The sequence below is a fragment of the Malus domestica genome, chromosome 13 (genome assembly GCF_042453785.1).
Source record: "Malus domestica chromosome 13, GDT2T_hap1".
In the NCBI taxonomy this organism is placed as follows: domain Eukaryota; kingdom Viridiplantae; phylum Streptophyta; class Magnoliopsida; order Rosales; family Rosaceae; genus Malus; species Malus domestica.
This window is the reverse complement of record NC_091673.1, coordinates 35,416,796-35,432,263: the sequence shown is the minus strand read 5'-3', so window position 1 is coordinate 35,432,263 and position 15,468 is coordinate 35,416,796. Positions and strand designations below refer to the sequence as shown.

Below are 15,468 nucleotides of genomic sequence, written 5' to 3'. Positions count from 1 at the left end.
ATGGTCTCATGAATCTAACTTCTTTAGATCGCATTCTCCCAATCACATAATCCTTGGACTTATTGTTTAAGCGTATAACATTTATATGAGACGACTTCAAACAATAATCTTTGCCGTTTATATTAAACTATATTAGTTTAACATGTGAAATGTCCGTAAAGTATCATCATATGATTGGTTTTAGGGCACATTTCCAACGCTTCTCTCCCCAATTGCTGCAGTAGAAATACATATATATAGGGTAGGGTTCGGCATAAACCAAGGAAAAAAAGGATTAGGGTGTTTTAATGGATTAGGACTCCTAGAATTAGATGGAAAGTATTTAGAATAGGATAAGGACTCCTTTTGCAGCTGGAGATAATATGAGATAATGTTGAATAAAATGGGATAATGTTTGGATAAAGTAAGATAAGATAAGGTAAACTGGATAAGATAAGATAAGTCTGTATAAGGTTGGATAAGATTATATCTTTCCTTGTCTTCCAGGCTTCCAAATTTGATTCCTCCAAATTTTAGCACATATTTAGCACATGCTAAACACCAAAAATGTCCAGCCCCACTACTCCACACGCATGCTATCCAATCCAAGTCCAAAACTGCTCCAAATTGCTCCATTTAGTCATTTGTTGTCATCTTTACCAATTGGACCTACAATAATGCAAAAATAACTTAAATTACGATAATAAATGGAAATTAACTAAGCAAATGCAAAGAAATAAGATAACAAAGTCGCATAAATATGCTCCTATCATCCTCACCACAATGGGCAGGCCAAAGCATCCAACAAGAAGATTTTCGACTACCTCAAGAAATCCCTCTCTGACAAGAAGGGAAATTGGCTAGATGAACTGCCCGGATGTCTATGGGCTTATCGCACAACCAAATGATGAGCAACCAGTGATACTTCTTTCTCTTTGGCATTTGGTTCAGAAGCAATCATTCCCCCAATGTCATCGTCCTAAATTTCAGCACTCTACTGCCAAGCATTGAGCAGAACAAAAATGAGATGGCTAGAAATCTAGATTTGACAGAGGAGGAACGCGAGAAGGTCATCACCCGCATCGCAACCTACTAGCAGCAGTTCCTCTCCAGCTACAACAAAAGGGCCAAGATCTGGCAGTTCCAGCTTAGAGATCTAGTCCTAAGAAAAGCCTTCATCACTGGCCGCAAAGAAGGCTTCAAAAAGATGGATCCCATCAGGGAAGGTCCATACAAAAACAGTGGAACGCCTACAATCTGATTATACTAATTGATAATTAAACTAGCTAAACATAAACTTAACTTTAGAGAAGAACATTATTGTCACACCAGCTCTTCGAACTTCACAGTTGCAGCACTTCTTAAACTTTATTTTGCAACTGTCCTTAATGCAGCAATTGCTCTTTGTAAAACTACTCCCACTGATCAAAAGACTCTTTACATATATTAACTACCTCTTTGCCATTAGCTCTCAGATAATCCTTAAATAGTTCTGTTTGGGCCTAAAATAATAGTTTGGGCTGAGTATAGAATCATTCTCGGCCCGGAAGGCCTTGCCACAAGAATACCATGGGTCGTTCAGTACGTGGGCCTCCAAACCTAGGTCGGCTAGGTCATAACGTAAGAAGTCGAGTCCTAGTGCAATGAGGAGTCTCGGCAGGACCCAGAAGCAAATTTGGCTCGGTTAGGGACTAGGTTCACAATCTTAGTGAAAGTAGGACTGGTCGAGTTGGTGCTTATCAGGAGAAGAAGACCTAGTCCGAGTAGGTTTTTAACTCGACCTTGGGGGGAGCTGTTGCTATAAATAGAAGAGGATGCACATCATTCAAGCCCCCTGCAAATCAATACAAAACTGCCCTGCGCAAACTCTCAACAACTTGAGATTTTTTCTTTCTTTTTCGCTGACACATCTTCCGTTGGCATCAACAGCACTATGGAAGCAATCGGTGATATCTTAAGTCGGCATAGATAGCTCTGTCACCGTAGAATCAGTCGATCTCGCAGTATCTTCCGTTGGCATCAACAGCACTGCGGCGAGAACGGTTGATTACCTATCCAAGTCTCGGTCGAGAAGGATTTCCGGATCCTTATTAATTGAGGTCATCTCATTAGCCTTCTTGGCGAAGTGAGGTGTTACGGCATATCAAGCTCGGCGCTTTGCTCGCCGAGTCATTTCATGATTGGATATTCCCAAGTGGGATTTAGAGTTCGGTATTCGGACGGCCGAACCACGTTCACCATTAAAACTTATATTTGCTTTGAATATTTGTGCCCTTACACTCTGGTGTCGATTCGGCGTGAGTTTACTCTGACGAATAACATCACTGTGACTGAAACCGACGACGACGACTCGTGAACTTAGTAAGAATAGTAACCTTGTCTTCAGGTTCGAGAGCCCAAGAGGCCGAGACGTGTTCCTTTCTCGGCCGCAATCGCAAGACGCAGAAGTTAGACGCACACCTAACGCAACATCAATAAAATTTACTCCTTGGCCGAGCTCGACCGACGAGTTGGCACGCCCCGCATTCACCGAATGACGTAGTTAGCTTATAGATTACTCGGCCTGCGCACCACGTAGGCTTGGTAGTTTTTAGGGTCAACATTTTGGCACGCCCAGTGGGACCCAGTGCTAGACTACGAAGTTCATGCCAATTGAAACACGATCGGTAAAAAAGAAAACAGCTATGGGAAAGTCGACAGCCGATCTACTAAATCAGAACGCAGGACACCATGTGCCACAAGCGCAGAATCCCATCAGCGCCGTGACACCTGAGTCCACGAGCGCAACTCGCCGAGAGAGGGAAGTTAATCTCGGCGGTCAGGTTCGCAGTCTTGAAATTCCCAACAGGAACACTTGCGTTCTCAATGAAGGAGTAATAGAATATTGTGATGAAAATGGTGGCGAAGGATCCGATCCACCCACAAGGTCGTTTCTTCGAAAACGGCTTGACAAGCAATCTCGGACAGTTGAACAGACATTGAGTCGAGGAATCGATAAGCTTCATGACGTGATACGCAATTCCAATGAAGTACAAACCAGATTACTCGAAATACTGGTTAGTAAGGTCAGCGATGGTAGAATTTTCGATCTTGCCCAGCATTTGCCGCCAAGGAATAATCTATTATCAAGTGCACCGGCCGAGCCAATTCCTGCTCGGCTCAGGCCACTTCAATTGGAAAGAGGAGGAGGTTAGACGGATCCAACCAGAGAGCGGAAGTAACGCCCGTCGATATGACCGAAGTTCAACGGATGATCGATTCGGCCATGAAGAAAGGGCCGAAGTTCCCTAAGTTTATACACCCGTATCCAGCTTACGTGGAACAGGTCAAATACCCTAGAGGTTTCAAGATCCCAGATTTTAGCCTTTTTGCCGGAGAATCATCCTTATCCTCGTTAGAACATGTAGCTCGATTCACCGCATAGTGCGGAGACGTTAATAGTGACTTTCACAATCTGTGACTTTTCAATTTTTCGTTGACCGGCTTAGCGTTCGCTTGGTATATTAACCTCCCACCGAACTTCGTCCAGAGTTGGGAGGAGTTGGTCGAGAAATTTCATGAGCAGTTTTATCGGCCAGGAATGGAAATGTCATTATCCTCACTAGCAAGGATGGCTCAGGCGTTCGATGAGTCACCAATGGATTATCTTACTAGATTCAAATCAGCTAGGAATTGGTGCCGAGTGCCTCTCCCCAAAGTTGATTTCGTCAGACTTGCTCTGAACGGTCTTGACGTCGAATACAAAAAGAAATTCTTGGGGGCAAACTTTCGGGATATGTACGAATTAGCCCAGCATGTCGAGCAGTATGATTATTTGCTCCGCGAGGAAAAGATTTCGAAAGCTCCATCTCGGGGGACGATTTACAAGAATCCTACTGTCAGTTATGCATCAACCGAGGATGAATGCGTTAGTGTGGATGCAACTGAGATAGTGATAGATAAGCCATACGTCTGCAAGGTACTGACTCAAGTTGATTCTAAAGAAGTCAAAACCCGCTCGGCTACTGAATGAGCACTGAAACCGTTGAAAGTTTATACTTTTGATATTACAAAAGCCGATGCAATTTTTGATCAACTATTATCAGCAAGGATCATCAAACTTCGGCCTGGGCACAACATTCCTAAGGCCGAAGAGCTTAAAGGGAAGATATATTGCAAATACCATAATTCAAGCAAACACACGACAAATAATTGTGTCGTGTTTCGAGACAACGTCCAAAGCTGGATTGATAATGGCAAACTGAAATTTCCAGAGAAGAAGATGAGTGTTGATACTGACCCATTCCCCACGGCAACAGTAAATATGGTCGATGCGTGCCTACCTAAAGACAAAGGGAAAGGGAAGGCCGAAGATGTTGCGACGCAACGCTTTCGGAATCAGAATTCTCGGCCACGTTTCATGGTCGATTTTTGTTCAAACAAACCGCCTACAGCTTTAACGGGACCTGCTATTGTCAAACCTATGATAGATTATACCACCGATGAAGACAGTGGGACAGCGGTTTTGTGCAGTAAATGTAGAGCAAAGGTCGGCAGTGAGCCAAAGGATAAGCCCTCTTCGCTTATAACAAAACGACCTACGGCTGCAACCCAGCAGAAGGTTGCCGACGTAGGCCAACATCAAGGGGTTTTTGATAGGCTCGGTCCCAAAGTGAGGATGGAAGAGGCACCTCAGCCAGGCGGCGTCTTGATTTTAATGCTTCATTTTACGACGAGGACTACTATAAACGTAATTCTAGTAGTTCGGAGTCATCGCGGAGCCAAAAAACTTTCAAACCTCCCAAACCTAGCGATCAACGTTGGTATACATATCATTCTTCGAAAGGCGTTTACACCGCACTGTCCAAATCCCAGAAACGCCGGCACTAAAAGATAGATTGCATGGCCCGCCGACAAGCGGCCCAAGAAACTTCGGCTCCTCAATGGCGGTCGAAGGACACAATTGTTACTGATGATGAACGACCACCTCCAGCTATTATGACAGAGTTGGTTCAAGGGAAACGGCTGGTCAAGCGAGATATCGAAACCACGTTCGAAGAGGCTGATAAACGGATCAAACTTCTTCTTCGACCGGGGGAGATGAAGGCACGTCTCGAGCATTTCAGGCAAGAGGCCGAAAGCAAATTAGCTCCGCCGGCCATACAAGAACCTTTGATTAAAATTCGACGGAATTTGCACCCACCGTTCCTCGGGGAGGCTTTGGAGTACATGCGAGAATTCCATAAGAAACATTCGGCCAATGATCTGTATGGCTTGCCGAAGGCATGTCAGGATACAATTGATCTAGTCCTGATTTGTCCTGATGCCGAGCGAATCATTCAGAAGACCTCAGACCCAGGATTGAAAGCAAGATTCCAGCACATACGAGAAGCTCGTGTCCTTGGATTTGAAGTCGACCCATACACTGATATCGATACAGCCGACCTTCCTTTCTCAATGGATGACCTTCAGTATTTACGATATCACTTCGAAGTATTTTCGGCTGTTTCTCTCTTCGGCCTTACGACCGATGAAATAGCACGTGTTGCGCGATTGGATGCTTACCTCGACACCAGGGATGCCCGGATACACTACCAAGAGCAGGCTCGGATCTTGACCCCAAGCACACTATCGACCTCAACCTCACTTGAGGCAATCATGCAGAACCAGCAAGCTGCCGAAGCAACAACACAGGATCAAACCCTTGAAGAAGGAGCAGAAGAGTCTTTTTATCCAACTCTGACAACAACGGAAGCTGTAGTCGCCGACCAGACGAGAGATGAGGTTAACGAGGAGGTTCCTAACCCGATGGGCCCATCCATCTTGGATAACATGGAAATCAGTATGGTCCATGTGTTACCCGCTGCTTTTCAATCCAGCACAGCTCAGCCAAATTTCCTCGATGGTGATGTAGTCGCCGAGGAAGCCGGCCATGTTGATTTCGTATCCGTTGCTGAAACAAAAGATGACAATATCACAGCAGCTTTGGCCGAATTATTTCCTCGTTCACCATCGGCCAACCTCCATCATTTAAAGCCATTGTATGTGACGGCCCATATCTAGCGATATCCAGTTTCTAAAGTTTTTGTCGACTGTGGAGCTACCGTCAATATCATGCCTATAAACATCATGAAGGCCTTACGTCGCTCTAATGACGAACTTATTTCGTCAGGGATCACAATGAGTAGTTTCGTCGGCGACAAATCCCAAACCAAAGATGTCATTCCGCTAACAGTGAATATTGCCGGTCGCATTCACAAGACCGCCTTTTTCGTGGTCGATTCTAAAACCGAGTATAATGCACTACTCAGTCGAGATTAGATTCACCAAACCAGCTGTATTCCTTCCTCATTGTATCAAGTGCTCATTTTTTGGGATGGTAAATCGGTCACTGTTCACCCGGCCGATAGCCAACCCTTCGAAACCAACATGATCCAAGCACGGTACTATGATGACCACGTCGGCTACATTACTTTGCAAGGCTTCAATGATGAAGGACGGCCGACTCGGATTTCTGTTCAGAAAGCTATCGAGGTTGGCGCCGAGACTGTCCACTAGGATTCGGCGAGACTCGGATTAGCTAACTTTCTCCCCGAAGCCGATGTTTGACACCGATCGGGAGGAACGTAGGGCCACGATTTCATCTACTATGGAACGACTGCTGGCCCATTGGTATACTATATCTCAACAACCAAATTCGGGCGTTAACCTCGTCGAGTTCCTTGCCGAAGGAAATAATGGTCCTGTCTTATCCCTTAACAAAGTTCGAGCCGCCCCGGCTGAGCTCGAAGATCATCAGCCCCAAGTTAAGGACCCCCTGGAAGAGATTAATGTTGGGACGGCCGATGACCCACGGCCTTTGTTTATTAGTGCATTACTTCCCCAACAAATGAAGGACAAATTTCGTGCCTTGCTTATAGAGTTCAAAGATTGTTTTGCTTTGAGCTACCATGAAATGCCCGGCTTAGATCGCACTCTTGTCGAGCATGAATTACGTATTAAGCCCGGATGTAAACCTTTCCGGCAACCACCTCGTCGATTCTCGACCGAAGTGCAGCTCGGCATCAAGGACGAACTGGTTCGACTTTTGAAAGCCGGGTTCATTCGGACAGCTCGATATGTGGAATGGTTGGCGAATATCGTTCCTGTCTTAAAGAAGAATGGTGCACTGCGCATCTGCATCGATTTCAGAAATCTGAATCTGGCAACTCCCAAAGATGAGTATACAATGCCGATTTCAGATCTATTAATCGATGCCGCGGTGAATCATGCGATCTTATCCTTTATGGATGGACATGCCGGGTACAACCAAATTTTCATTACCGAAGCCGATGTGCACAAAACTACTTTCCGCTGCCCGGGGGCACTCGGCACTTACGAATGGGTTGTTATGCCATTCGGCCTCAAAAATGCCGGCGCCACATACCAACGGGCAATGAACACCATATTTCATGACTTAATTGGAACCATCGTCGAAGTCTATATTGACGAAGTTGTAATTAAATCCAAACAATGGCGGACTCATATGGATGATCTCCGACAGGCTTTCCTTCGTATGCACCAACACAATCTCAAAATGAATCCTGCCAAATGTGCATTCGGTGTGTCGGCCGGTAATTTTCTCGGTTTCCTGGTACATCACCGTGGGATTGAAGTGGACGAAAATAAAGCACGTGCAATCATCAGTGCTCCACCCCCGACTACGAAGAAACAGTTGCAGTCCTTACTCGGCAAGATAAATTTTCTCCGCCGATTTATAGCTAACTCGGCAGGGAAAATGAAAGTGTTTTCAACGCTTTTGAAACTTAAGGACTCGGATACATTTGCGTGGACGAACGAGCATCAAGCGGCGTTTACACAAATCAAAGTCTCCCTCACGACACCACCTGTCCTTGTTCCACCTCGGCACGGTAAACCCCTCAAACTATATATCTCGGCGGCTGAAGAGTTCATCGGCTGCCTCCTTGCCCAAGACAATAATGCCGGGCGAGAGCAGGCTATTTTTTACCTCAGTCGAAATCTTAATCCACCGGAGATCAATTATTCCGCCGTTGAGAAGCTCTGTCTTGCCGTGTTCTTCGCCGCCTCCAAGCTCCGGCATTACATGCTTCAGTCGGTCACACAAGTCATTGCCCAGACCGACGTTATCCGGTACATGCTCACCCGGCCAATCGTAAAAGGGAGAATTGGGAAGTTGACGATGGCGTTGTCCGAGTTTAGCCTGCAATACGTGCCCCAGAAAGCTGTCAAAGGCCAAGCATTGGCCGATTTCCTTGCTCACCACCCCTCCCCCTATGGTTTTGGGGACACTGATGTCGAAATTGGCATGGTTGAAACACGCGACAACTATTGGACGATGTATTTTGACGGGTCCAGTACTTCATCCTCGGCCGGCGTTGGAGTTGTCATTCAATCTCCTAATCACGATCGTTGGTATTTTTCACTTAAGTTGGATTTTGACTGCACCAATAATCAGGCCGAATATGAAGCCCTAATCATCGGCCTTGGCCTCCTTCATGACTTTCGGGCCACCCGTGCCTTCGTCCTTGGCGACTCTGAGCTTGTGATTAACCAACTTAATGGGTCTTTCCGCTGCATGAGTTGTACCCTGGCACCCTACCACATGGTTGCCAGCTATTTGGCCGAGTCATTCGACGGTATTACATTCGAACATATTTCCCAGATCCATAATACTGACGCAGACGAGTTGGCTCAAATTGCCTCTAGTGCACAACTCCTGGGGGGGCAAGCTAGGCCGAGAAATACCGGTGTTACGACAATTATACCCGGCCTTGGTCAACCAGCAAATCCTCCGGCGCGACGAGGTAATACGCACTCGAGTCATGTCTTTACCTTCGTTGCTAGACCGACAATATACTATAGAGGTTTGTACCGTCGAGGCAACACCAGATGATTGGAGAAAACCCATTATGCAGTACCTTGACAATCCCAATGGAAAACATAGTCGCAAGACACGAGTCCACGCCACGAACTATGTCACGTACCAAAACGAGTTATACCGAAAAGGGGAGGATGGATTGCTACTGCTATGCCTCGGCCCCCAAGAGGGTGCTCGGGCGATCATAGAAGTCCATGACGGGGTTTGCGGAGCTCATCAATCCGGACGAAAAATGCGATGGCTACTTCGACGACACGGTTATTTTTGGCCAAGAATACTAAAGGATTGTATCGAGTTTGCACGAGGATGCGTACAGTGCCAAATCCACGGGCCTATACAAAGGGTCCCGGCCAAATCGTTGCATTCGGTCATTAAACCATGGCCGTTTAGAGGATGGGCCATGGACGTAATCGGCAAAATTACGCCATCCTCCGGAGCTGCCAAGCACGCATAGATAATAGTCGCAACCGATTACTTTACTAAGTGGGTCGAAGCAAAATCATATGCCGAGCTAACGTCTAAAGAAGTTTGCGACTTCATGGAGGAACACATTGTGACCAGATTTGGCGTACCAGAAACGATCATAACTGACAATGGAACAATCTTCACAACCGAAAGGTTTAAAGAGTATACGGCAAATTTAAAAATTCGGCTCGAACAGTCTACACCGTATTATCCACAAGTGAATAGGCAGGCTAAGGCAAGTAATAAAGTATTGATCGGCATCCTCGAAAAAATAATAAAAGAAAGACCCGGCATGTGGCATTTGAAGTTGAACGAGGCATTATGGGCATATCGAACATCGCCCCGATCGGCGACTGCGACAACCCCGTATGCATTAACCTACGGACACGATGCAATGTTACCAGTCGAGTTAAGCATAAATTCGTTGCGATTAATTGAACAAAGTAGTTTGTTTAGCGCCGAATACAATCAGTCCATGAGACAGGAATTAGAAGATTTGGAAGAAGCACGACTTGACGCTTATAACTTACTGGTGGCACAAAAACGGATTGCCGAGCGAGCCTATAATCAAAAGGTGCGTCAGAAAACATTCGGCGAGGGTGAATTGGTTTGGCAAATGGTGTTACCCGTAGGACTAAAAGACCCTAGGTTCGGCAAGTGGTCGCCAAATTGGGAGGGGCCGTTCGTTGTGCATAAAGTATACGGAAAAGGGGCATATCATCTCAAAGACCGGACCGGTGTAGTGCACAGATTACCAATCAATGGGAAGTTTTTAAAGAAATACTATCCGGTCACATGGGAAATGCGGGAATAGAAAACCAATTCATTAAGATTGATAAGCATGTACAAAATGAGTAAGTCGATCGGTTTACATTCAAGTACATTCAAGGTGAAGAGGGTAGAAAAGTGCCGAGCAGGGCCTTCAACTCCAACCACCGCACCTCGCCCATGATAACCTCGGCTTGCCGATTCCTCTTATCCAGCTTCAACCGCTCGACCCGTTTTGTGTTCGCCGCATACTCGGTTAAGCAATCTTTTCCGCCCGACTCGAAGTCCTTAGCAAGCTCGGAGGCAATGGCCGACCTACGTTTCGCTAGTTCGGCCATTTGACGGTCGAGCTCGGCCAATGCTTCTCCTTTTGCCTTTAAAGCGTCGATTTTCAGAGGGAGAGTGTCTTGGACGACCGTGGCAGCTTGCAGGTCTTGTTCGGCCTTTAGAGCGGTCTGGAAGATACTAAATGTCTCCCGAACCCGCTTCAAGGCAGACGATGCCCGAACGATAGCATCTCCGCTCAGACGACCGTCAGCTCCGAGGTCGTTCAGACATGCGCCGAGCAAATCAAGACCGTTGCGCTCGAGTACTTGCGACGTCGAAAGCGACAAGACTTCTCGCAACTGAGTTAGAGCGGTTGAATCAGCAGCTTCAGTCGCGGCGGCTGAAGGACTAGACCCTGCAGTTGTGCTGGAGAGGAGGGCTTTGAATTCGACCTCCCACGAAGCCTGCACACACAAATCAGGTTAAGCTCAAAAGAAGTCATGAAAATGATAGCAAGAAGGTTTCGTTTTTTAACTTGCCGAGAGGAGACCTCGGCCATGTCTCCAGGATCGTTGCTCGAACCTAAAGAACTCAATGGCCGAGCCCAGTGTCTTAGACTGCTTCTCAGTTCACGCGGCCGATGGAGGTTATCTACGTTCGATGACCACTGAGGCGGCCAAGAAATATAGATAACGCCCTTCGGCGCATAGAATTTTCGATGAAAGGAGTGTATAGGCACCTGACATTTAGTATTTTCCTCGTTTAGAATTCTAAAGCAGAAAAGTTATCAAGGAAATACGGTGGAAGGTACTTACGAAGGTCGAAGTGGCTTCCTGGGAAGGAATATTGAGGTCCTGGTCCTGAGGATGAACGGACGTTCCGCCGTCGCCTCTGGCTCCTTAGCAGGTCGCTTGCCACGGTCGGCCATGGAAAGGCCGACCGAGACAGCCGCTTCGAGTGCGAGATTGAGGTCCTGGTCCTGCGGAGGAGCATGCGTTTTCGCCACCGTTGTTGGCTCTTCGATCGGTCGTTTACCACGGTCGACCGTGGAAGGACCGACTGGAACGGCCGCCTTGGACGCAGGTAGAGGTCGACGGTGGGGATGAGGGCGACTCGCCAATGGAATTTCATCGCTCCCCTCGCTCTCTTCCAGGACGAAAATCGAAGGTTTTGGATGTACGGGAGAAGTCCCCTTGGTCGCAGGGACTGCCTTTTCTAGGACAGGCGCAGTCTCGACCGATGGAGCTACAACGGGTGCCCCGACCTCAGAAACAGGCCGGGCTTGGACTGTTTCTGCGGTCGGAGTTGGCTGTTTCTTGACCAAGGGTTGGCCGACGACGGGAGAAGGGGAAACACTGGGAGTCGTCGCCCCCGTGGTTTGACTGGAGATGACGTGGATCTCCCGTGCTCCTTTCTTTGCCAACTTTTTGACCCGCTTGGTAGGCGGTGGAGGTTCGACAGCCGGCTCGGCCTCTTGGCGAGGCCGTTTGTCAGTACGGCTCGACCAGCAGTCTTAGCCTTCTTAGCAACGACCGATTTTTTCTCGGCCGCAGCCGCAGCGACTACCTCCACCTTTCTCAACAGCCGACTACCTGAGAGAGTAAAAGCAAATCAGTAAGGCAAATCAATGTGCAAAGTTGAAAGAAAATGGGAGAAATGAACAGTTACCTTGAGCTTGGGGGGCCGAGGTCTTCTTAGGTCGATCACCGAAGAGTTTGTTTAACACACCTTCGACCGGAGCACCAAAGAACTCCTGGGTATACTCCTCCCACCAATCACCGAAGGTGTCAGTGCAAAGGGTTTCTGGGGTGGCCGGTCGAAGGCGGAAATTTTGGCATTGCTCTTGGAACTCCCTCGTGGCGGTATTGCATTCCTTCTCCGAGGAACCAGGTTCACGTCCATGGCTTAGGACGGTTCGGGAGGAGAGAAGGGGGACCGGGCAGCCTTGGAAGTAGTCGAGCTGTCGAGCAAGGAAGTTGGGATGGTACACTTCCCAACCCGCTCGTTTCCCATCACAGCCGAGAGGAAGGTCGCGAGTGAGCACGAACGACCCCCAGGACTGACGAAGGTCGGCATCTTCGTCCGCGCCCCACATGGATATGGGTAGCCTGACGGAGGAAGGATAGTCTCGACGACAACATATCAGGAATTCGTCGTTGGAAAGGTCATCAAGGGCGAAAAAGTACTTAAATACCTCTTCGGCTTGGTGAGGGGGTGTCGGTCGGGAGGCCAGCTGAGGTCCGAGCGCTTCCGTTTGTGAGAAATCGATGATGGCCGGCCGAAGGCGGGCGAAGTAAACTTGCAGCCAGAGTTGGAAGACCCAGAGGGGACCATTCTGGTGTGGGTCGATCTTGTGAAGGGTCGTCTCGGCCAGGCAGCGGAGGAGATGGGCAAGAATGTTGGAGCGAAGTGATAGGACGTGACCACTAGCCAGGGCCTCGGCTACCGGCATGTTCTCGACCAAGCATTTGTTCGACTTGGTACAACAAATGTACTTGTTGTACCAATAGAAGAGGAAAGCTTCATGTTCCCCTTCTCGGATGGCCTCTTCTCCTCGGCCGGTGAAATGAAGATAGAGGGTGTTGTAATTGAAGAAGTTCTTGTGGAGTTTCTGAACGTCTTCTTTCGACGGGATTTGACCCTCACGGCTCAACGTCTCAAAAGCCCGTCGATCAAAAAGCGTCTTCAGGTCAAGATTTGACGGGTACCCGAAGAGGGCCGCATCGATGGAGATTCCAGTTGCCGAGGTGCCCAAGATGGCGGTGACATCAAGAATGGTGGGGCCGATGGGACCAAGGGGGAGAACCATGGTGTTGGTGGCCGAACACCAGAAGCACAGGGCGGCTAGGAGAAGCTCCTTGTCGAGAACGACATCCATAGATGAGAGGGGGATGGCGTCGTAGATGCCGAGCGCCTTCCATTGCTCGCCGAAGAGCTTTTCCATTCGAACAACCCAGGCTGCCCAAGTTGTGGTGGTCGAAGGCCATGAGCCTTGAGGTTTCGCTACATCCCATCTCGACCATTCAAACCCTTGGAGCAAGGGTGATAGGCAATGCTCCTGGATAAGTCTAGTAATTGCTGACGGTACTGCAGCTTTGAAAAGAGGACCCAAGATTTGGTGAGAAGTGCTCATGTCACTTTCAAACCGTATGGTTTTGATTGAGCTTCGATCAAGAATCTTCTGACACTGATCACATTCCTTGGAAAGCTTAGAGATGAAGGAGGCCATTGTAGGAGGTTTAAAAGGTACGGTGAAAAAGGGGTTTTTCTGGGTTGGGGATTTGGAGACGAAGACTTGGAAAAAGAACTGCGCTGGAGAACAAGGGCAAGAAATTTCAGAGAGATTTTGAAAGCGTAAAGTATGAATGAGGGATTCTCAGTATTTATAGGATTTTGGAAGGAAGGACAATCGTTCGAATTTCAAAACAAAGGGCAAAATCGACTGAAGGAATCGCTAATCATGATGAACATTTAGGAAATACAGTTGAGAAGACCGAGGGTCTCAGGTTTTGGGGGCGCACGATTGCGTGTGATGGCGAGATTAATGGCGAAAGACGTTTCGACGTTTGCACGATGATAAGCGGCTCGCGGATTGAGGTAGAGTGGCTAGGTTCAGCCATAAGGTCATGATGGCACGACGGTTCAGGTAGCCGCACGCCTTAGATGTCTTTATTGGGGATTGGTCGTGTTAGAAGACGCCACGTGGCGAGTTGGTTAGCAGGATCAAGATCGTGCAATCGTGCTCAATAAATGCGCCTTGGAAATAGAGCACTAGGGTTCTGAGGATTACATTCGCTTCTTCAAGGCCGAACCTCGGCCAACGAATTCAGGCCGAGGACCTCAGAAGCGAGGGGGCAATGTTTGGGCCCAAAATAATAGTTTGGGCCGAGTATAGAATCATTCTCGGCCCGGAAGGCCTTGCGACAAGAATACCATGGGTCGTTCAGTACGTGGGCCTCCAAACCTAGGTCGGCTAGGTCATAACGTAAGAAGTCGAGTCCTAGTGCAATGAGGAGTCTCGGCAGGACCCGGAAGCGAATCCGGCTCGGTTAGGGACTAGGTTCACAATCCTAGTGAAAGTAGGACTGGTTGAGTTGGTGCTTATCAGGAGAAGAAGACCTAGTTCGAGTAGGTTTTTAACTCGACCTTGGGGGGAGCCGTTGCTATAAATAGAAGAGGCTGCGCATCATTCAAGCCCCCTGCAAATCAATACAAAACTGCCCTGCGCAAACTCTTAACAACTTGAGATTTTTTCTTTCTTTTTCGCTGACACATCTTCCGTTGGCATCAACAGCACTGTGGAAGCAACCGGTGATATCTTAAGTCGGCATAGATAACTCTGTCACCGTAGAATCAGTCGATCTCGCAGTATCTTCCATTGGCATCAACAGCATTGCGGCGAGAACGGTTGATTACCTATCCAAGTCTCGGTCGAGAAGGATTTCCAGATCCTTATTGATTGAGGTCATCTCATTAGCCTTCTCGGCAACGTGAGGTGTTACGGCATATCAAGCTCGGTGCTTTGCTCGCCGAGTCATTTCATGATTGGATATTCCCAAGTGGGATTTAGAGTTCGGCATTCGGACGGCCGAACCACGTTCACCATTAAAACTTATATTTGCTTTGAATATTTGTGCCCTTACACTCTGGTGTCGATTCGGCGTGAGTTTACTCTGACGAATAACATCACTGTGACTGAATCCGACGACGTCGACTCGTGAACTTCGTAAGAATAGTAACCTTGTCTTCAGGTTCGAGAGCCCAAGAGGCCGAGACGTGTTCCTCTCTCGGCCGCAATCGCAAGACGCAAAAGTCAGACGCACACCCAACGCAACATCAACAAAATTTATCCTTGGCCGAGCTCGGCCGACGAGTTGGCACGCCCCGCATTCACCGAATGACGTAGTTAGCTTATAGATTACTCGGCCTGCGCGCCACGTAGGCTTGGTAGTTTTTAGGGTCAACAAGTTCACAATCCATTCTTAGACAACCTCTTGGCAACATTTTTAATTTTTGGTTTAAGATTGTTAGACCCTTTAGAAATATCAAATATTTTAGCAGAAGTACCAGTTTGATTAAAAGGTTTGGAGTACTTGAAATTCTTACATGAA

The 15,468-nt window shown here is 47.8% G+C and overlaps 1 protein-coding gene across 1 annotated transcript; it reads left to right on the top strand.

Moving 5' to 3' along the window:
• The first annotated feature begins 6,607 nt into the window (after positions 1 to 6,607).
• On the top strand, positions 6,608 to 8,872 carry LOC139190961 (uncharacterized). Its single transcript, XM_070811454.1, has 2 exons — positions 6,608 to 7,162; positions 7,502 to 8,872. The coding sequence occupies exons 1-2, from the start codon at positions 6,608 to 6,610 to the stop codon at positions 8,870 to 8,872; spliced, it is 1,926 nt and encodes a 641-aa protein (XP_070667555.1).
• Positions 8,873 to 15,468: the final 6,596 nt, after the last annotated feature.

Bases quoted from the DNA above. Each gene is read 5' to 3' on its own strand.
- LOC139190961 (XM_070811454.1), top strand. From the start codon at position 6,608: ATGGAACGACTGCTGGCCCATTGGTATACTATATCTCAACAACCAAAT. The intron at 7,163-7,501 runs GCAACTCCCAAA...GATCTCCGACAG, and splicing joins ATTTCAGAAATCTGAATCTG to GCTTTCCTTCGTATGCACCA.